At 42.4% G+C, this 22,035-nt stretch overlaps 3 protein-coding genes across 4 annotated transcripts in view; 2 read left to right on the top strand and 1 right to left on the bottom strand.

The window, feature by feature from the left end:
* LOC109875434 (ephrin type-B receptor 1) overlaps positions 1–22,035 on the bottom strand; it is a 316,435-nt gene that overhangs the window by 155,304 nt on the left and 139,096 nt on the right. For both annotated transcript variants that reach the window (XM_031810207.1, XM_031810205.1), the window contains exon 3: positions 1,465–2,146. In XM_031810207.1, the coding sequence (XP_031666067.1) occupies positions 1,465–2,146 (682 nt within the window). The remainder of the gene's footprint in view (positions 1–1,464; positions 2,147–22,035) is intronic.
* Positions 8,972–11,408, top strand: LOC109875027 (C-type lectin domain family 10 member A-like). Its single transcript, XM_020467161.2, has one exon. The coding sequence runs from the start codon at positions 9,021–9,023 to the stop codon at positions 9,993–9,995; it is 975 nt and encodes a 324-aa protein (XP_020322750.1). The 5' UTR covers positions 8,972–9,020; the 3' UTR covers positions 9,996–11,408.
* Positions 16,218–17,304, top strand: LOC116358610 (CD209 antigen-like). Its single transcript, XM_031810208.1, has one exon. It carries the CDS (start codon positions 16,386–16,388, stop codon positions 17,154–17,156), a length of 771 nt encoding a protein of 256 aa, XP_031666068.1. The 5' UTR covers positions 16,218–16,385; the 3' UTR covers positions 17,157–17,304.

Below are 22,035 nucleotides of genomic sequence, written 5' to 3'. Positions count from 1 at the left end.
AGATTCTGTTGAAAAAAACGTTTCTTAAACAGAAGCAAACGAAACGGGGGTAAAAATACATTCATTTGTCCAATAGAAACTCTCGTTTGTAATCGTTTGATTACACCCTAGATCAGCAAGATGCAGGCAAGACGGTGAAAAGTGGTACTGAATGTGTCCCTGTCTGTCCACGTGTCACTGTCTGTCACAAACATTTTCTCTCGACATGTGTGCACCTACGTTGTTAACTTTCATTCATAAGCTAGGTTGTAGCAACCTCATGATGGTTATAGGGAAAATGAAAGTATCATTTAGTAGCCTAAACCTATTGCTGTTACATTGAACTGAATGAATGGAATATGAATGACAGTCTTCCAACATGCTGAAATAGAAATAAGGCCATGCTGATGAAAAAAAAGATAATCCTCCCTCATCTTAAATGACACTGACCTCCACTGGTCTATACATACCATGTATTTATATTCTGGATTCTGGCACTTGTTCTGTCATTCCTTGATTTCATCTTTAGATTAGTTTCATTATTTGTGTATTTGCATGACATTATTGTGTACTGTTGGAGCTGGTAACACAAGCATTGTGCTGCACCTGCTATAACACCTGCAAATCTGTGTACGCGACTAATACACTTCGATTTGATTTGAAAGAGACCGAGAGAGTGTGTGGGAGAGAGCCAAAGCCAAAGGTTATGTCAGGTAACTTTTACCACCAAATATTTGAAAAATAAGGAAAGCAGAAAAATAAGATTCCCTACAGTAGCTCACTACCACAACACATTACTTTTTGTGCAACGCAGACCCAGTCCTTCATCTACCAAGCCTTACAAACTGTAGCCTGGATGTCTGTTATTGGGTTTGGAAAATCAAACATGCGGTTCTCCATTATTGAAAGATACACCACCGTACATCACTCGGCATCTGTAGTGCAGTAGCCCTCGCCATCTCAACAGATTACGAAACAATGATAATGTGCCTCTCTATCATGCTTGAGATGTATGTAATCAACAGAGAACTACAGTGCACCGCATTCTGCAAAATATATGAAACACAGTCAATACTGCACGCTCAACAAAGCATTGTCAGGAAAGAGAGCTATGAAATCGGCAGTGTACAATAAAGAATAAGATGGTGTCTTCTTATGCACCTACCTCACCTAAAATAGAACAATTCCCGTAGAACCTGTGTGATTAGATCGCCTGCAAGTCTTCAGTCATGGTGAAGTGTTAAAATACGAAAGACAATTCATTGTTTACAACTCTCGTGTCTGGGACTGAGGTTCAACACAAATCAAATTCCCAAACTGGAAACAGCTACAGATTCAGAATAAATCCATGGAAATTGATTCCACAGCAAACCAAATATGGTTATTTCAAGGTTCCCGGGTTCCATTGGGTTATGGGAATGGTGATGGACAGTAAAACTAACACATACAACATTCATATGGTTATGGACAGTTTTTTCTTCTTACCTCGGCAGACGTTCCCGTTATCAGTCTCGAACCCGGCCTTGCAGGTGCAGCTCCCGATAGGAACCATCCACTCGCCATCTCCATTGCAGTACAGCTTTATGGGCACGTCCACCTCCTCTGAATTCGGGATGCAGATTCCTCTAGCGATGACCAGGGAGGTGCTCTCAGCCCCTGTCATGGTCTCAGGGAAGATGGCAAAGTTCTGCACCACACTTGGGCACTTCTTATAAAACACTCTGACCGAGAGCAGCGACATACAGGCACCATAGTCCTGAAACGCCAGGTAGAACCCATTCTTCGACAGTGGGCCAAAGCTCCGAACCTCCGTGTTGACCTTCATCAACCGTCCGCCGAAGTCCACCTGGGAGAAGCTCTCATCAGCCGCGATGGTGTCAACCTTTAGGTAGGGGGCTTCCATCCAGAAGGCGGTTCCTTTGGTGGCGATAACCGAGTCCGTCTCGTAGTAGTAAAGGTTGAAGGTCTCCTTACAGGAGCCGGGAACGTTGGGGATGGAGCTGCAGTCACGCACAGTGAAGCGCATCTCCACGTAGATCCTCTGAGCTCCACGTCGGTCGATGAAGGTGGTGAGGAGCCAGTTGTTCTGGCTGGGCTCGAACACGTTGCACACCTGGTAGGTCCGTATGGTGTTGAGGTTCTCGTCGTAGCCGCTCACCTCCTCCCACTGTGAGACAAACAAAGTAGAGACCAGAGAGAGGGGGGATGATTAGAAACATACAGTATCTTGAAAAGTCACAACACAGCTACGAAGAGTTTTTGACACTACAATGCCAAAAGAGAGGGACGCTCAGTTAGTATCACCTCAACTATTTATGTAAACACATTTCTGAAACCATATACAGTACCAGTCAAAATTTTGGACACACGTGCTCATTCAAGAATTGATCTTTATTTTTTATATTTTCTACATTGTAGAATAATAGTGAAGACCTCAAAACTCTTAAATAACATATGGAATCATGTAGTCACCGAAAAAGTGTTAAACAAATCCAAGTATGTTTTAGATTTTAGATTCTTCACAGTGCCACCCTTTGCCTTGATTACAGCTTTGCACACTCTTGGAATTATCTCAACCAGCTTCACCTGGAATGCTTCTCCAACAGTCTTGAAGGAGTTCCCTCATATGCTGAGCACTTGTTGGCTGCTTTTCCTTCACTCTGCGGTCCAACTCATCCCAAACCATCCCAATTGGGTTGATTTCAGGGGATTGTGGAGGCCAGGTTATCTGATGCAGCACTCCATCACTCTGTTTCGTCAAATAGCCCTTACACAGCCTGGAAGTGTGTTAGATCATTATTCTGTTGAAAAACAAACGATAGTCCCACTAAGTGTAAACCAGATGGGATGGCGTATTGGTGCAGAATGCTATGGTAGCCATGCTGGTTAAGTGTGCCTTGAATTCTAAATACATCACTGACAGTGTCACCAGCAAAGCACCCCAACACCATCACACCTCCTCCTCCATGCTTCACGGTGGGAATCACACATACGGAGATCATCCGTTCACCTACTCTGCGTCTCATAAAGACATGGCAGTTGGAACCAATCAGACCAAAAGACAGATTTCCACCGGTCTAATGCCCATTGCTCGTGTTTCTTGGCCCAAGCAAGTATCTTCTTCATGTTGGTGTCCTTTAGTAGTGGTTTCCTTGCAGCAATTCAATCATGAAGGCCTTATTCACGCAGTCTCTTCTGAACAGTTGATGTTGAGATGTGTCTGTTACTTGAACTCTGTGAAGCATGTATTTGGGCTGCAATCTTAGGTGCATTTAACTCTAATGAACTTATCCTCTACAGCAGAGGTAACTCTGGGTCTTCCTTTCCTGTGACGGTCCTCATGAGAGCCAGTTACATCATTGCGCTTGATGGTTTTTGCGACAGCACTTGAAAGAACCTTCAAAGTTCTTGAAATGTTCCTCATTGACTGACCTTCATGTCTTAAATTAATGAATGACTGTCGTTTCTCTTTGCTTATTTGAGCTGTTTTTGCCATAATATGGACTTTGTCTTTTAACAAATAGGGGTATCTTCTGTATACCACCCCTACCATGTCACAACACAACTGATTGGATCAAACGCATTAAGGAAAGAAATTCCACAAATTAACTTTTAACAAGGCACACCTGTTAATTGAAATATATTCCAGGTGGCGACCTCATGAAGCTGGTTGAGAGAATGCCAAGAGTGTGCAAAGCTGTCATCAAGGCAAAGGGTGGCTACATTGAAGAATCTCAAATATAAAATATATTTTTATTTGTTGAACACTTTTTTCGTTACTACATGACTCCATATATGTTATTTCATAGATTTGATGTCTTCACTGTTATTCTACAATGTAGAAAAATAAAAATCCTTGAATGAGTAGGTGTGTCAAAACTTTTTACTGGTAGTGTATTTATTAATATGAACTTTTTCCGGCTTTGCAAAAGGTATGGAAAAATAACACGAAGTTTAGATATAAACAATGAAACTATCAGTAAATTTGAAGCAGCTGAAGATAAATTAACTCTGAGTGAGTTTTGAAGACAAACTTGTGGCAGGGATATGGAAAGTTAATTTGGACTCAACTGACTTCCTAAAATGACAGTTCCCTTTCTACCAATGTCTTAAAGAGCCAGCCACTGAGTAACGCAGTTTCTCTGGAACACATCCGCAAGGTCGAAGTTCACTGTCCAGTATCCAGACAACCTTTCCCCAGAGCTTCCTATACAGTTAATGTGTGTTGAGGCCGGCAATTGAGGACAATGAGAGGCTCAATTAAAGATGTTACAGAACTGTTGTATTTGATGCGAAACTCCCTTCTGCCCAGTTTCCCTGATGTTGCTTTTCTTGCCATCCCTGTAACTGTTGCTTCTGCAGAGAGATCGTTTTCCCAATGAACTACCAAAGAAGAATTAGGCTCTCGGTCTAATATGCGCTTTTGAACATGTGAGTAAGATCCACTAATGACACTGGCGCCATTGTAGCCTTGACCATGGCATTTGTTCACTGATATCCCCTTATACTTGCAATCAGTTTATTTGATATTTGTCACTTTTTCAGTCACATTCCTGAAACCCAAGAAACACTAAGCGTGCTAGTACGTATGGATATAAAAAAGGTTTATGAATGACCTTTTGGAGAGTTACAGTCAATTTTTTTTTATAAAAAACAAAAATAGACATCGATGACAGGCACATGGGCTGAGGGGGGATGGATGAGACCCTTCAGAGCTGCTGCAGTGTGTCTGGCGCTGCTGTGTGTTCTCCTACTGGCTGGGATCATAGGTCTGTGTTTCTACCACAACAAAGTCATCAGTGAGTTTGAAGATTATAAAGCTTCCAACAACAACCTGACAAAAGAGAGAGAATTGTTATAGACCAGTTATAACAACCTGGCAAAGGAGAGAACCCAATTCTGACTCGTTTCAGGAAACTAGGCATATGTCGCATGTCACAGGAGAGGCATTTGAACGTAAACATGTTTTAAAAAAATACAAATATTTTTTGGGGGGCAGAAGTACCTTCTGGAACATGTGAACTTTCACGTGCCTTAATAGCACACTTGTATGCCATCTGTAAATACAAATACAATTGTTAAATTACGAGCCTAGTTGGTTTAGCGACGGACAAAGTCAGGAACCTTCCAGCTAGCCATGATTGGCTGAGATAGTAGATGGGCTGGACATGCCGAGAGATGAGTTCAGGTTGTCCATGTGGCATGCTTCTGTCTATAACATGAGCTGCTCAGTATGTGTAGACAATCCTTTCTATAATCAGCTTGTTTTTAAAGATATCATGAAGAACTGCAAAATTGCTGCACTGAATTTAACAGGTGCTATCGTATCGACAAAGATCAGTTGGAAAACGTTGTGATGGACTACTTTCTGGAAGACGATCGTGCCACTCGGAAAATGAATCAGACAAAGAGGAAATCCCTGATTTAGGTAAACACATTTTCATTGAACCAGACATCGTCTTCTGATGACAGTGACGGGGATGGAAACAGTGTTGTTGTCACAGAAGAAGTTGAACGAGTTTTGAAATCAGTGGAATGCCTGGTGGAAGCAGAGTATGATAGCTAAGGAGCTGGATACATTCTAGTGTTTGATTGCGAATATACTGAAGGAGTCGAAGAGAGAACACAGAAGTCTATTGTATAAAACACCTGTCTCCGGGTTACATCTTCAAGCTAAGGGTAACCATGGCATCTATGATAGAAAGGGAGAAGCATTTCAGATATTATGTGTTTCTAATTTTGTCAGAAAGTACTTTTCATTGCAAGTTAAAGTATACTGTTAACTAGCTAGCTAACGTTAGCTGGCTGGCTTGCTATGTATGTGTATGATCTGTGTAGTAATATTATTTGTATCTCAGAAAGCTATATGCATTGCTAGTTATAGCCTAATGTTAACTGGCTAGCTAACATTGAACCTAGTTGATTAGCTTTAGCTACCTGACGATTCATGGTGGCTAGCTATGATAATCAGTTTGTATTGCTATGCCACATTCAAAAGAACTGGGAACATGGAAATCCCAGACTTCTGACTTCAGTGTGTTCAAGACAACTGGGTACTCAGAAAAAAAATTGCACAGACTGGGAAATATTGTTTTGAACGGTCAGCCAACTCAGAATTCCAACTCGTGAACTCGGCTATCTTTCTAGAGCCCCGACTTTCCTAACTGAAGATCATTGACGTTATGATTGGACCTCATATTTTTCCAAGTTCCCATTTGTCTTGAAAGCACCATTGGGTGAATTCTTTAGCTAACTAGCTAGCTACATGTCTAAACAAAAGACTCCACTTCGCCAGATGATTACATGGCCCATCAAGTTAGCCCGGTGTGTCTGGGGTGATTACGGTCATCTATTATATTTCATGAACATGTCGGGACAATAGTGACCCATCCACTTAGCTAGATGTGGCTGGGGGATAGTTATAGTATTTATTTAACATGACCCATCAATTTAGACACGTGTGTCTGGGTAAGAATCATCTAAAACTAATAAATATTTATACAGTATTTATCTGGACACTTTCTATTTTTGATATTGCTACTATGCAAATACGCAAGTATCCATTTCACTGTACCGTTTACACTTTCTGTATACTGTGCATGTGACAAATAAACTTAGATTTTATTTTATAAGGTGTGTGTTTACCAGAGACAGTAATATGAAGAACAACATGACCTGCACCAAAGTCAGATTAGGATAAAGGCCAAAGAATAAATAAAGTGTATGTTTGCTACTACTTTCAACACATTTATTCTTGAAATCTTTGGTTGTTTACTACACTACACTACCTTACTCACTCTGTTTAGCACATGGCCTCACATGTGAATCCTTAAAGCGATGGGTGGGGCTAAGGCTTAAGAAGGTGTGTGAATAATTCTGAATGAATGTAGACAAAGAAGAGCTCTCTCTCTCTCCAGTAGGTGTATCAAAACATTCAAAGGCCATTTTCCCTAAAGTGGGGTTACAAGTTTAGAAACTGTAATGTAACTGCACTGGGAGTCGGGAAGCAAGTTCAGGGAGTGAATCATTTAATAAATAAATGAAAACATAATACAAAACAATAAACACGAACAACGCACAGACATGAAACAGAAACAATGACGCCTGGGGAAGGAACCAAAGGGAGTGACATATATAGGGAAGTTATGGAGTCCAGGTGAGTCTAATGACACGCAGGTGCGCATAACGATGGTGACAGGTGTGCGCCATAATGAGCAGCCTGGTGACCTAGAGGCCGGAGAGGGAGCACACGTGACATGCACTTTTAAAGCAGAATGACTTTCCCATAGTTCCTCAACAGCAGCGTATACTATACAATTTTCGAGTCTCCACTTTATCCAATGTAAAAAACAAAATGTCCAATTTTGCTACAGTACATAGGACCGAATTGAACTGGTCGGTCACAATTACAGAACATCTATAGCACCGTGAAAAATGAAAGAGACTAAAGACAAGCAACAGAAACCTGGCTGAAGAGAGGGACCAGCTACAGGGAGGGGAAAGACCTACTTACCAGTTATGGAAAACTGTATAACGAAACAGAGGAGCTACAGGTCAGCTTCAACAACCTGGCTAAAGAAAAAAATTTGCTACAGACCAGCAACAACAAACTGATGACAGAGAAGGACCAGATAAAGAACGGCTACAATGCCACGAAAGGTGAAAGAGACAAGGCACTGAGCAACAACTGCCTTAGCTATTTTAGATGTCCGCAAGGGACCTTTTGATAACTCACACACATAAAAGTATTACACATCCAAACTTTCAGGAGATCCACAGCTGATTAATGACCTTGCCTGAGAAACCCAAAGCCTATAACCTAAGAGTGTTTACTACGAGCTGATTCTCCAATAGAAATCCCTGAACGCTAATTGTAGAAGGTGTCATGGTGACATTACCTAGCTAAGCTCACGTACATAAACGTATTATTAGGTCTAACGGTTGTGTCGCGCTGAAATGTGCACGTGCAGGCAATCAAAACAAAGGCACTCCTTGGTGTGGAAATATATATATCGTTTTTGATGATAATGAAAATGTGTGTTTGTCACTACCACAAAGTTGCAGTCATGACATGTTCAGCTACTTACAACACTGGCTCCAATTTAAGTTGTGCATTTAGATGTCGAGAAAATGAACAACCAAGGAAGAATTTCTCCCTCCCCATTGGCTTCCTAAACCCCTGGCCTGTTTGGTCTGATTCGTGGGCATCCCCAGAGGTATTGGCCGCTTGGTCCCATGCGTCTTGTTATCGTGATATAATGGATCTTACTCTGCCTGCCAGAGTGTGATGTGATCTAACAAAAACTGGCTTTGTTGTTTAGTTTGTTTCTATTTTTTAGGTTGCTTGCTTGTATTGTTCATTTGTTGTTATCTGATTGATGTATCTTGATAATTGATTGATTTGTATTTATTGCATAATGAAACATGCCAAATGAACACCCCTAGGGTTGTAGCAGCCCCATGTCACATCTAGATTATTACAACAGGTAGGCCTAGTACTCAACAAACTCAGCTGACTTCCTGAAATGACAGTTTCCTGTCTACCAGTGGTTATGTCTAAAATAGCAACAGATGGAGGGGGACAATGGGAACACACATAAAGGAATCTGGTTGTTGCAGAACCAATTCATTTTGAAAAAGCAATCCATTTTATATTTTTTCACAAACAGGTGGCAGGGGTATGGACATTTCATTTGGACTCAACTGACTTCCTGAAATGGAAGTTCCCTGTCTAGCAGTGGTTACAGCTCCAGATAGAGAGATACAGCGATAGCACATTTAGGAATCTGCTTCTTTGTTAAAATAAACATAAAGAAGAAGATTCATTTGCAGATCCCAAACACAGCCACATCCTGATTCTTGTGAAGTCTTATATTCACACCTATTTAGCAGCCAATCACATTCAATGTTTTGTATTGTCTGCCTAATATGGCATGCCCATTGGTGGTAAGACATCTATAAAATGTTCAGTACACAACTTCATACTAGAACATATTCTGTAGTCGGTCGTCTGGTAATAGTAGTTGAGACCGTGGTAGAACATGGAGATGTCAGAGGATAAGTATGCCAATATGGACCAGTTATGTAACAAAGGGGTGAGCAAAAATGAGAATGAAGATGCCATCGCCTCTCAGGACTCAAGAGAAGAGACCAAGAAGGATGCCACCTCTAAGGACAGACCAGTTGCTAACCCCTCAAGTTATGATAACTCAGGTAGGAGACCCTCCAGAGCTGCTGCAGTTTGTCTGGGGATGCTGTGTGTCCTCCTACTGGCTGGGATTGTAGGTCTGGGTTTCTACCACAAGAATATCATCAGTGGGTTTGAGGATTGTAAAGTCAGCAACATCAACCTGTCTACGAAAAAAGACCAGTTAGAGATCAGCTTCAACACCATAACTAATGAGAGAGACCAGCTACAGACCAGCTACAACACCATGAAAAAGGAGACAGACCAGCTACAGACCAGCTACAACACCATGAAAAAGGAGAGGGACCAGCTACAGACCACCTTCAACACCATGACCAAGGAGATAGACCAGCTACAGACCAGCTTCAATAACCTGGCTAAGGAAAGTGACCAGTTGAAGTCTGCGAGAGACAGGCTTCAGGAGCGCTTTTCTGACCTAAAACAAGCTGGGCCTAAAGGCTGGACGCTGTTTCAGTCCACTTGGTATTACATCTCCTCTGAGGTCAAATCCTGGGATGAGAGCAGACAGGACTGCATTGAGAGAGGAGCAGACCTGGTGATCATAAATAGCAAAGAGGAGCAGACATTTCTCACTAATCTGAACAAGAGGATCTGGATTGGCCTGACTGACAAAGACATAGAGGGGACCTGGAAATGGGTGGACGGTACCAAACTGACCACATCCTATTGGACGGGAAAGCAACCTGATAATGGTAATGGGGATCCAATATATGGGGAGGAGGATTGTGCTGAGATTGTTATGGGGTGGATATGGAATGATATTTCATGTGCAAATCATTACAATTGTGTCTGTGAGAAGGTTGTTTAACAGTGTTATAATTTATTGCATGTGTATGTACCAGATGTGCTCCCTGATTTTCTATCATGAAGTTTTGATATGAGCAAGGAAATAGAAATTTGATAAGAAGCTTCAAAGAAATGACTCTGAAATGTAAATACTGTTCTTTCCTATTTGTGTTCACAAACTGGTGGTTAGGCAGACATGTCGGCACTTAACTCAACTGACTCCCTGAACAGACAGTTCCCTGTCTGTGGTGGTTGTGTCCAGTGGTGCAAAGTACTTAAGCAAAAATACTTCAAAGTATCTACTAGTTTTTTGAGGTATCTGTACTTTACTTTACTATTGATATTTCTTTACTATTGATACTCCACTACATTCCTAAACAACATAATGTACTTTTTACTCCATTTAAACTTTATTTAACTAGGCAAGTCAGTTAAGTACAAATTCTTATTTTCAATGACGGCCTAGTGGGTTAACTGCCTGTTCAGGGACAGAACGACAGATTTGTACCTTGTCAGCCCGGGGGTTTGAACTTGCAACCTTCCGGTTACTAGACCAACGCTCTAACCACTAGGCTACCCTGCCGCCCCATAAATTTCCCTGACACCCAAAAGTACTCGTTACATATTGAATGCTTTAGCAGGACAGAAAAATTGTCTAATTCACGCACTTAAAGAGAAACTCCCTGGTCATCGCTATTGCATCTGATCTGGCGGACTCACTAAACACAAATGCTTTGTTTGTAAATTATGTCTGAGTTTTGGAGTGTTCTCCTGGCTATAAGTACATTTAAAAAACAAGAAAATCATTCCGTCTGGTTTGCTTAATATAAGGAATTTGAAATGATTTATACTTTTACTTCTACTTTTGATACTTAAGTATATTTTGCCAATTACATTTACTTTTGATACTTAAGTATATTTCAAACAAAATACTTTTTCACTTTTACTGAAGTAGGATTTTACTGGGTGACTTTCACTTGAGTCATTTTGTACATTTACTCAAGTGTGATTATTGGGTACTTTTTCCAGCACTGGCTATGTCTAGCTAACACAGCATCAGATAAAGATATAACAATGTGGTACTGTCAGCTCAGGACATGAACAACCTGCGATGCCTTTTTTTTAAACTTTGCAAGCATGTGGAGAAATATTATGCAAAATGCAAGAAATACCTATAGCCACATCAGAGATCCTTGAAATGTTATCCTATATACCCCCATGTTCGTGTGCATTACTATCGTGGTGCATGTAATGGATCTTACTCTGCCTGCCAGTGTGATGTGATCTACTTTAGTTTGGTATTTCTGGGTCGCTTGCCTGTATTGTTCATTTGTTGTTATCTGATGGATTTTGTCTTGATTATTGAATGACGTGTCTCTTCAATTGCTTTGTTGCATGAAGAAAAAATGTCAATAAAGATTTTGGTCACACACAAAAAAATGAGCACACCTCAGGTTGTAGCAGGCCCTATGTTACATCTAGAGGATTAGAAGAAGTAGGCCTAGTACTCAATGGGCTAAACTGTCTTCCTGAAATGACAGTTTCCTGTCTGCCAGTGGTTATGTCTAAAAGAACATTGGATAGAGGGGGGACAATGGTAACACACATAAAGGAATCTGGTTCTTTGTTATTAAAATCAACATAAAGTGGACGATTCGATTCCAGATCTCCTACATCCTCATTCTTGTGAAGTCTTATATTCACACCTATTTAGCAGCCAATCATGTTCAAGGTTTTGTATTGTCTGCCTAATATGGCACGCCTATTGGTGGTCAGACACCTATAAAATGTTCCTTATACACAACACAGCGTTCATATTTGAACAGGTTCTCTAGCAGATCGTCTGGGAATTAGTAGTTGAGACCGTGGTAGAACATAGAAATGTCAGAGGATAAGTATGCCAATATAGACCGGTTATGTAACAAAGGGGCGAGCAAAAATGTTAATTTATATTTGAAAATGCCATCGTCTCTCAGGACTCAAGTGACAAAACCGTTGAGGATGCCACCTCTAAGGGCAGACCAGGACCTAACCCCTTAAGTTCTGATTACTCAAGTAGGAGACCCCCCAGAGCTGCTGCAGTTTGTCTGGGGTTGATGTGTGTCCTCCTACTGGCTGGGATCATAGAACTGGGTTTCTACCACAAGAAACAGCAATCAGACTAAAGAAAGAGAAGAGTTGCAGAACACTGGGAGAAGAAGAAAGACCAGACACAGACCAGCTACAACAAGCTGACAACAGAGAGAAACCAGTTATAGAGGGGGAGAGTCAGGCTTCAGAAGATCTTGTCTGACCTAAAACAAACGGGTTGGTATTACCTCTCCTCTGAAGACAAATTATAGGATGAGAGCAGACAGGACTGCATTGAGAAAGGAGCAGACCTGGTGATCATAAACAGCAATGAAGAGCAGAGATTTCTCACTAGGCCCAACAAGGAGGTCTGGATTGGCCTGACAGACAAAGATATAGAGGGGACCTGGAAATGGGTGGACGGTACCCCACTGATCACAGCCTATTGGATGGGAAAACGTGAATTGTTATTGATTTTACCCTGATTTTACCAGGTAAGTTGACTGAGAACACATTTTCATTTAAAGCAATGACCTGGGTAATAGTTACAGGGGAGAGGAGGGGGGGATGATTAGTTGGCCATAATGGTATGAGGGTCAGATTAGGAATTTAGCCAGCGCACCGGGGTTAATGGCGCTTTCAAGACAAATGGGAACTCGGAAAAATACGAGGTCAAATCATGACGTCAGTGATCTTCAGGACGTAGAGTCGGAGCTCTAGAAAGAGGCCCAAGTTCCGGAGTTGGAATTCCGAGTTTGGATGACCGTTCAACTGAGTTTTCCCAGTCGGAGCTTGTTTTTATTCAGAATTCCCAGCTGCCTTGAACACACTGAAATCGGAAGTTGGAGATTTCAGTTCCCAGTTCCGAGTTTCCAGTTGTTTTGAAAGCGGCATAACACCCCTAGTTTTGCGATATGTGCCATGGGATCTTTAGTGACTACAGAAAGTTAGGACACCTGTTTAACATCCCATCTGACAGACGGCACCCTACACAGGAAAATGTCTCCGATCACTGCACTGAGCTATTTATTTTAGACCAGAGGAAAGAGTGCCTCCTACTCGCCCTCCAACACCACTTCCAGCAGAATCTGGTCTCCCATCCAGGGACTGCACAGGACCCACACCCTGTTAACCATCAAAAGCAAGCCAGCAGTGCGATGCAGGGTGTTATGCTGAATAGGGAGGAGCATTGTACTGAGCACTCTCCTAAGTTGATATGGAATGATTTGTCATGTGACGCTCATCGTTACTGGGTCTGTGAGATGGTCATTTAACAGTGTTATATTAATGCAGGTACACTACCTGACCAAAAGCATGTGGACACCTGCTCATCGAACATCTTATTCCAAAATCATGGGCATGAATATGGAGTTGGTTCCCTCTTTGCTGCTATAACAGCCTTCCCTCTTCTTGGAAGGATTTCCAGTAGATGTTGGAACATTGCTGTGGGGACTCGATTCCATTCAGCCACAAGAGCATTAGTGAGGTCGGACACTGATGTGGGCGATTAGGCCTGGCTCGCAGTCGGCGTTCCAATTCATCCCAAAGGTGTTCAATAGGGTTGAGGTATGGGCTGTGTGCAGGCCAGTCAAGTTCTTCCACACCGATCTCGACAAACCATTTCTGTATGGACCTCACATTGTGCACAGGGGCATTGTCATACTGAAACAGGAAAGGGCCTCCCCTAAACTGTTGCCACAAAGTTGGAATCACAGAATGGTCTAGAACGACATTGTAGGAAATTTGATGAACTGACTTGTTGAAAAGGCGGTATTCTGTAATGATGCCATGTTGAATGTCACTGAGTGCTTCAGTTTGTCTATGGAGATGGCATAGCAGTGTGCTCAATTTTATACACCTGTCAGCAATGGTTGTGGCTGAAATAGCCGAATACACTCATTTGAATGGGTACTTTTATTTACAATGTATTCGAAAAGGATTCAGACCCCTTGACTTTTTGCACATTGTTACGTTACAGTCTTATTCTAAAATGGATTAAAATGTTTTTTTCCCCCTCATCAATCTTCACACAATGCCCCATAATGACAAAGCAAAAAATGTTTTTTATTTTATTTTTGTGAAGGTGTTAAAACAAAAAACAAAAATATGCCATTTCCATAAGTATTCAGACCCTTTACTCAGTACTTTGTTGAAGCACCTTTAGCAGCGATTACAGCCTCGACTCTTCTTGGGTATGACGCTACAAGAAGCTTGAGCTTCTTCTCTGCAAATCCTCTCAAGCTCTGACAGGCTGGATGGAGAGTATCGCTGCACAGCTATTTTCCGGTCTCTCCACAGTTGTTCGATCGGGTTCAAGTCAGGGCTCTGGCTGGGCCACTCAAGGACATTCAGTGACTTGTCCTGAAGCCGCTCCTGCATTGTCTTGGTTGTGTGCTTCAGGTCGTTGTCCTGTTAGAAGGTGAACCTTTGCCAAAGTCTGAGGTCCTGAGCACTCTGGAGCAGGTTTTCATCAAGGATCTCTCTGTAATTTGCTCAGTTCATCTTTTCCTCGATCCTGACTAGTCTCCCAGTCCCTGCAGCTGAGAAATATCCCCACGGCATGATGCTGCCACCACCATGTTTCACCGTAGGGATGGTGCCACGTTTCCTCCAGGTGTGACGCTTGGCATTCAGGCCAATGAGTTCAATCTTAGTTTCATCAGACCAGAGAATCTTGTCTCTGAGGTCTGAGAGTCCTTTAGGTGCCTTTTGGCAAACTCCAAGCGGGCTGTCATGTGCATTTTACTGAGGATTGGCTTTAGTAAATGCCTGATTGGTGGAGTGCTGCAAAGATGGTTATCCTTCTGGAAGGTTCTCCCATCTCCAAAGAGGAACTCTGGAGCTCTGTCAGCATAACCATTGGGTTTTTGGTCAGCTTCCTGACAATGGCCCTTCTCCCCTGATTGCTCAGTTTGGCTTGGCGGCCAGGTCTAGGAAGAATCTTGGTGTTTCCAAACATCTTCCATTTAAGAATGATGGAGGCCACTGTGTTCTTGGGGACCTTCAATGCTGCAGAAATGTTTTGGTACCCTTCCCAGATCTGTGCCTCGACACAATCCTGTCTCGGAGCTCTACCTACAATTCCTTTGACCTCATGGCTTGGATTTTGCTCTGTCATTCACCGTCAACTGTGACTGCAAACTTGTTGGATGCACTTGCAGTTTTTTTAGGTTGTCTTTCGAAATATGTTTTGCTCAATAGGAGATGAATGGTGAATAACGTTTTGAGTCATTTTATTGCAAATAAGAATATAATATGTTTCTGAACACTTTTACATTCATGTGGATGCTACCATGATTATGGATAATGAATCATGATGATCACACCCACAAAATCATGAATAATGCTCATATGCAGAGTGTGAATTACACCGTGGCATTTGGGGCATCTCTATTTGGCTCTCTATCATGGGCTTAATAGTAAAGATGCAATTTAGTAGTAAAAATGTATTACTTTTTATTATCCGATTGTCAAACATATCACTTCAGAAAGTAGGCTGCCTGTGCATGTTCATCCAATCAACGCACTGCATGTGCACTTGCTACATTTGGTAAATGGAAAGAGACATCTGTTACAAAACACCCACAAATGTTCCTAATGACATTTGTCGATTGCCATTGATTAGGCCGACATTCATCCATGTCTTGTCTTGCTGACAGTGACCTTTTTTTTGTGGCTTGAAAAGTCGGGACACGTGAAACGATTGATTGATGGATCTTGTTAGTTGTCTTTGTTGCATGATGAAAAATCTGGTTGCAGCAGGCCTGTGTACACGTCTACAGTATTACAACAGGTAGGCCTAGTACTTCTATGTACCAGAGTGAAGTGAAAAGGATACTTTGGGATTTTAGCATGCTAGCAGATACCCATAGACTTCCAGTCATTGTGCCAACACTAGTTAGCATTGGCTTGCGAAACTACCTCTAACTTCCTTCATACTAGACACAAAGACATAACATGCTATCCATGTGTTCACCTGACCCTGTGGAAGTTGGTAAAGGGCCTCATTGCCAAAATCTCAAATACCCCATTAAGGGGTCTGCTCACATTTATAAAAATGGCCCATGGACTTTGAAGAGACATTCCAAAGAGACCAATGCAGAGGTGGTCTAATAGTCACCGGACTTCACACATACAACCACAGTGTCTGACTTCCTGGGCCTTGCATTTACCAGGCAATAACACACGTTGTTTTGCATCGTCTTTTGCACAGCTTCCTGTTTATCGGTGGTTACCGTTGAATATAGAACACTTTGGACTCACTACAGGTTCACAGCTTTATTTCAACATGCACAAACATTACTAGGACATCGGGTAGCAGCAATTGAGACAGTGGGAGATCATGGAAATGTTGGAGAATATCTATACCAATATTGACAGCATTTTTGACGGTGACCCCTTTGGCAGAAGGGCAGCAAACAGAGACGAGGATATCAACGAAGATAGCATCATCTTCCAAGACTCAAGAGATGCGGCCGAGGACGATGACACCTGTATGGGCAGACCAGCAGCTAACCCCTCAGGTTCTAAGAGCTTAGGTAGGAGACCCTCCAGAGCTGGTGCTGTGTGTTGGGGGCTGCTTTGTGTTCTCCTACTGGATGGGATCATCAGGCTAGGCTTCTACCGCAATACAGTCATGAATAGTTCTAAAGACAAGTTGACAAAAGAGAAGAACCAGCTAGAGACCAGCAACAACAACCTGACTACAGAGAGAGACCAGCTACAGACCAGCTACAAAAACATGACTAAGAAAAGAAACCAGCTACAGGTCAGTTACAACAAACTGCGTGCAAAGAGTGGCCAGCTACAGACCAGCTACAACACCATGACCAAGGAAAGAGACCAGCTACAGACCAGCTACAACACCATGACCAAGGAGAGAGACCAACTACAAACCAGTTACAATAACCTTGCTGAGGAAATTGACCAGTTGAAGACGGAGAGAGAATTGCTTCGGAAGAGGTTATCTGGCCTAAAACGAGCTGGGCCTAAAGGCTGGACGCTGTTTCAGTCCACTTGGTATTACATCTCCTCTGAGGTAAAATCCTGGGATGAGAGCAGAAAGGACTGCATTGAGAGAGGAGCAGACCTGGTGATCATAAATAGCAAATAGGAGCAGACATTTCTCACTAATCTGAACAAGAGGATCTGGATTGGCCTGACTGATAAAGACAAAGAGGGGACCTGGAAATGGGTGGATGGAACTCCACTGACCACAACCTACTGGATGGGCAAAAATCCTGATAACAAAATGGAGGAAGATTGTGCTGAGATCAGCATTGGACCGGTAGAAGGGAACTGGGATGATTTTTCATGTGCCACTCATCTCAACAGGATCTGTGAGCAGAAGCATTAACTTTGTATTGTAAACTGGTTGGAGAACTACGCTTGTATGCTCTCTCTCTCTCTCTCTCTGTCTCTCTGTCTCTCACTCTTTCTTTCTCTGTCTGTCTGTCTGTCTGTCTGTCTGTCTGTCTGTCTGTCTGTCTGTCTGTCTGTCTGTCTGTCTGTCTGTCTGTCTGTCTGTCTGTCTGTCTGTCTGTCTGTCTGTCTGTCTGTCTGTCTGTCTGTCTGTCTGTCTGTCTGTCTGTCTGTCTGTCTGTCTGTCTGTCTGTCTGTCTGTCTGTCTCTCTCTCTCTCTCTCTCACTCTTTCTCTCTCTCTCTCTCTCTGTCTCTGTCTCTCTGTCTCTTTCTCTCAATTTCAATTTAAGGAGCTTTATTGGCATGGGCAACATATGTTAACATTGCCAAAGCAAGTGAAATAGATAATAAACAAAAGTGAAATAAACAATTAAAAAAATGACCAGTAAAATTACAGAAGTTCCAAAATAAATATTGTCTACATTACGTCTATATACACTATACAGTGTTGTAATACAGTCTCTCTCTCTCTCTCTCTCAGATATGTATGGTGCATATAGCATTTAACAATCTTTATAAATGTTTCATTCCAAAGAAGATGGCCTGTACAGTGCACTTAGCACCATTTTGGTTGTCTTCAAATGTTACTTAGCACATTCAAATTCCTTTCTTATTTTATTATTCAAATAAAGCGCTGTAGCTCTGTGAAACGTCTACTCTTTAGCTGTGAGTCCTAGCTGCAGCCTGTGCAAGTACCAACAAAGTCATTACTGAAGATGCAGAATCCTCGATTACTATCTCGCTCAGGCTAGACACCGACTAACACATTCAAGATCATGTGCTACTGAATTACAATTATTGGGCCGCAGACTGGTACATGTCGACCACGCGCTGGCATGATGGTAAGGTTTTCCTTGAGGCCCCATTTGAGATGACTTGACATTACTTAGTGGCCTGGGCACCTATTCAAAAAAGTGTCTCAGAGAAGGAGTGCTAATCTAGAATCAGGTCCCTCAACTCCAGTCATCGTACTCGTAGTCTGTACGCCAACTAGATGGATATGTCCCATTGACATCAGCACAGTGATTATTGTAATGGGGAATATAGGTCTGCAACATGGATGTTGAAGTGCTGGCTGTCATTTTGAACAGTTTTAGTTGCTCAGCATGTCTGCCTCATCCTTTTAGGTATTGCACATCGATCCCTAGATACAAGACAAAATTAGCAGTTTCTCTCTCTCTCTCTCTCTCTCTCTCTCTCTCTCTCTCTCTCTCTCTCTCTCTCTCTCTCTCTCTCTCTCTCTGTGTGTGTTTGTGGTTTCCTGCATTTAGGCTATATCTATCCTCCTCAGTGTGTGTCCGTGGGTTGGTTGTTAACTTCCCCTGACCTATAACCTCCTCAGCACTACATCAGTACTAATGGAGAGAAGATGACCTCTACAATACACATAGCCACATAAGAGAGAAAATAAACAGAAATAATGAGAAAGATTCTCTCTCAATTCATTTCAATTCAAGGTGCTTTATTGGCATGGGAAACATATGTTAACATTGCCAAAGCAAGTGAAGTAGATCATATACAAAAGTGAAATAAACAATAAAAATGAACAGTAATGTAATGGCTTTCGTCGTCGGATGAGGAAGAGTAGTCGGACCAAAGTGCAGCGTGGTAAGTCTTCATGTTTGTTTATTGAACTGAACATTAATACAAAATAACAAGAGAATAAATGAAACCGAAACAGTCCTGTAAGTTGCAAACACTAAACAGTGTTTTCTCTTGAGAGCCAGGTCTGCCTACAGCGGCTTTTCTAAATAGCAAGGCTATGCTCACTGTTTCTGTACATAGTCAAAGCTTTCCTTAAGTTTGGGTCAGTCACAGTGATCAGGTATTCTCTGTTTAAAGCCAAATAGCATTTTGGTTTTCTCAGTTTATTTGTTAATACTTTCCAATGTGTCAAGTAATTCGCATTATGTTTTCTAGTGATTTGGTTGGGTCTAATTGTGTTGCTGTCCTGGGGCCCTGTCTTAATGTTTGTGAACAGAGCCCCAGGAAAGGCTTGCTTCGGGGACTCTTCTCAAGGTTCATCTCTCTGAAGGTGATGGCTTTGTTATGGAAGGTTTGGGAATCACTTCCTTTTAGGTGGTTGTAGAATTTAGCTGATCTTTTCTGGATTTTGATAATTAGCGGGTATCGGCCTAATTCTGCTCTGCATGCATTATTTGGTGTTTAACGTTGTACACAGAGGATATTTTTGCAGATTTCTGAATGCAGAGTCTCAATTTGGTGTATGTCCCATTTTGTGAATTCTTGGTTGGTGAGCGGACCCCAGACCTCACACCCGTAAAGGGCAATGGGTTCTATAATTAATTCAAGTATTTTTTGCCAGATCCTCATTGGTATGTCGAATTTTATGTTCCTTTTGATGGCATAGAAGGCCCTCCTTGCCTTGTCTCTCAGATCGTTCACAGCTTTGTGAAAGATACCTGTGGCGCTCATGTTCAGGCCAGGTTACGGTGTCTAGATGGAATTTGTATTTGTGGTCCTGGCGACTGGACCTTTTTTGGAACACCATTATTTAGGTCTTACTGAGATTTACTGTCAGGACCCAGAATATCTAGGTGCTGCTGTAGGCCCTCCTTGGTTGGTGACAGAAGCACCAGATCATCAGCAAACAGTAGACATTTGACTTCAGATTCTAGTAGGGTGAGGCCGGGTGCTGCAGACTGTTCTAGTGCTTTCGCAAAGTCGTTGATATAAATGTTGAAGAGGGTGGGGCTTAAAATGCATCCCTGTCTCACCCCACGGCCCTGTGTGTTTTTTGTCAATTCTAACCACACACTTGTTTGTGTACATGGATTCTATAATTTCTTATGTTTTTCCCCTAACACCACTTCCTATCCATTTGTATAGTAGACCCTCAAGCCAAATTTATTCGAAGGCTTTTTTGAAATCAACAAAGCATGAGAAGACTTTGCCTTTGTTTTGGTTTGTTTGTTTGTCAATTAGGGTGTGCAGGGTGAATACGTGGTCTATCGTACGATAATTTGTAAAAAGCCAATTTGACATTTGCTCTGATAATGCAGGGGATTTTCCCAAGGATGCTGTTGATGCATATCCCATGTTTTCTGTTTGACATTTTAGATTTGATAGGGAAGCTGAGAGGTCAAATATACTGTTTAGATTTTCTACTGCTAAGTTTACACCTTCACTATTACAGTGGAACGTTTTGTCCAGGAAGTTGTCTAAAAGGGATTGAATTTGTTGTTGCCTAATTGTTTTTTGGTAGGTTTCCACACTACTTTCCTTCCATCTATAGCATTTCTTAATATTACTCAGTTCCTTTGGCTTTGATACCTCATGATTGAGTATTACTCTGTTCAAGTAGACTGTGATTTTGCTGTGATCTGATAGGGGTGTCAGTGGGCTGACTGTGGACGCTCTGAGAGACTCTGGGTTGAGGTCAGTGATAAAGTAGTCTACAGTACTACTGCCAAGAGATGAGCTATAGGTGTACCTACCATAGGAGTCCCCTTGAAGCCTACCATTAACTATGTACATACCCAGCGTGCGACAGAGCTGCAGGAGTTATGACCTGTTTTTGTTGGTTATATTGTCATAGTTGTGCCTAGGGGGGAATATGGGGGAGGGAATGCTGTCACCTCCAGGCAGGTGTTTGTCCCCCTGTGTGCTGAGGGTGTCAGGTTCTTGTCCGGTTCTGGAATTTAGGTCACCACATACTAGTACATGTCCCTGGGCCTGGAAATGATTGATTTCCACCTCCAGGATGGTGAAGCTGTCTTCATTAAGCTATGGGGATTCCATTGGGGGGATATAGGTAGCACACAGGAGAAAAATTTTCTCTGTTAAGATAATTTCCTTTAGAATTTCTAGCCAAATGTAAAATGTTCCTGTTTTCATTAATTTAGTTAGGTCTGCTCTATATCAAATTAACATAACCCCTGAGTCCCTTCCCTGTTTCACACCTGGTAGTTTGGTGGATGGGACTCCCAGCTCTCTGTAACCTAGAGGGCAACCAGTGGGTCTGTCTCCTCTATACCATGTTTCTTGTAGGATGACAATGTCTGTATTTCCAATTTATTTGTAGAAGTCCAGGTTCCTGCTCTTTAGGCGAAAGGCAGATGACCTCAGGCCTTGGATATTCCAGGATGAGATAGCGAAGACTTTGTGTTCCATATAGTGTCCAATGTTGTGGGTCGTGTGGTTTTGTCTCAGGCCAGTAAGTGTAAGCAGAGCCTGCTGAGCATCTGTGGTACATTCCATTGGCTTGGGCTAGTGTAAGAGTGGGGGTTGGGCCTGTTTGCCCGCTCACGGCCTGGGCATATGTGAGACTCTCTTTGCGGGAGTGGGGGTCATTCGATGGGAAGGAGGGGCAAAGGTCTGATCTGAGGGGGCCTAAATGGGGTGTGGGCATGGTTGACTTGGGGGGTGTTGATTTCTTAGGGTGGAGGTGTGGATGGGGGGGTCTGGGAGAGTGTATCGCTAGTCTGGGCTGGGTGTCTATTGATCTGTTGCTCCTGTGTGAAGTGTTGGGGCTGTGTTTGAGAGCGATGTCCTTTAGGGTCTGGGCGAAGGTGGGCACTGCTGCCTTGTATAGGTGGACCTGGTTGTA

This window comes from Oncorhynchus kisutch, linkage group LG30, assembly GCF_002021735.2.
Source record: "Oncorhynchus kisutch isolate 150728-3 linkage group LG30, Okis_V2, whole genome shotgun sequence".
Classification (NCBI taxonomy): domain Eukaryota; kingdom Metazoa; phylum Chordata; class Actinopteri; order Salmoniformes; family Salmonidae; genus Oncorhynchus; species Oncorhynchus kisutch.
Note: the sequence above shows the minus strand (reverse complement) of the source record. Positions and strands in the feature narration are given on the sequence as shown.

Coding starts and splice junctions, on each gene's coding strand:
- LOC109875027 (XM_020467161.2), top strand. CDS start 9,021: ATGGAGATGTCAGAGGATAAGTATGCCAATATGGACCAGTTATGTAAC.
- LOC116358610 (XM_031810208.1), top strand. CDS start 16,386: ATGGAAATGTTGGAGAATATCTATACCAATATTGACAGCATTTTTGAC.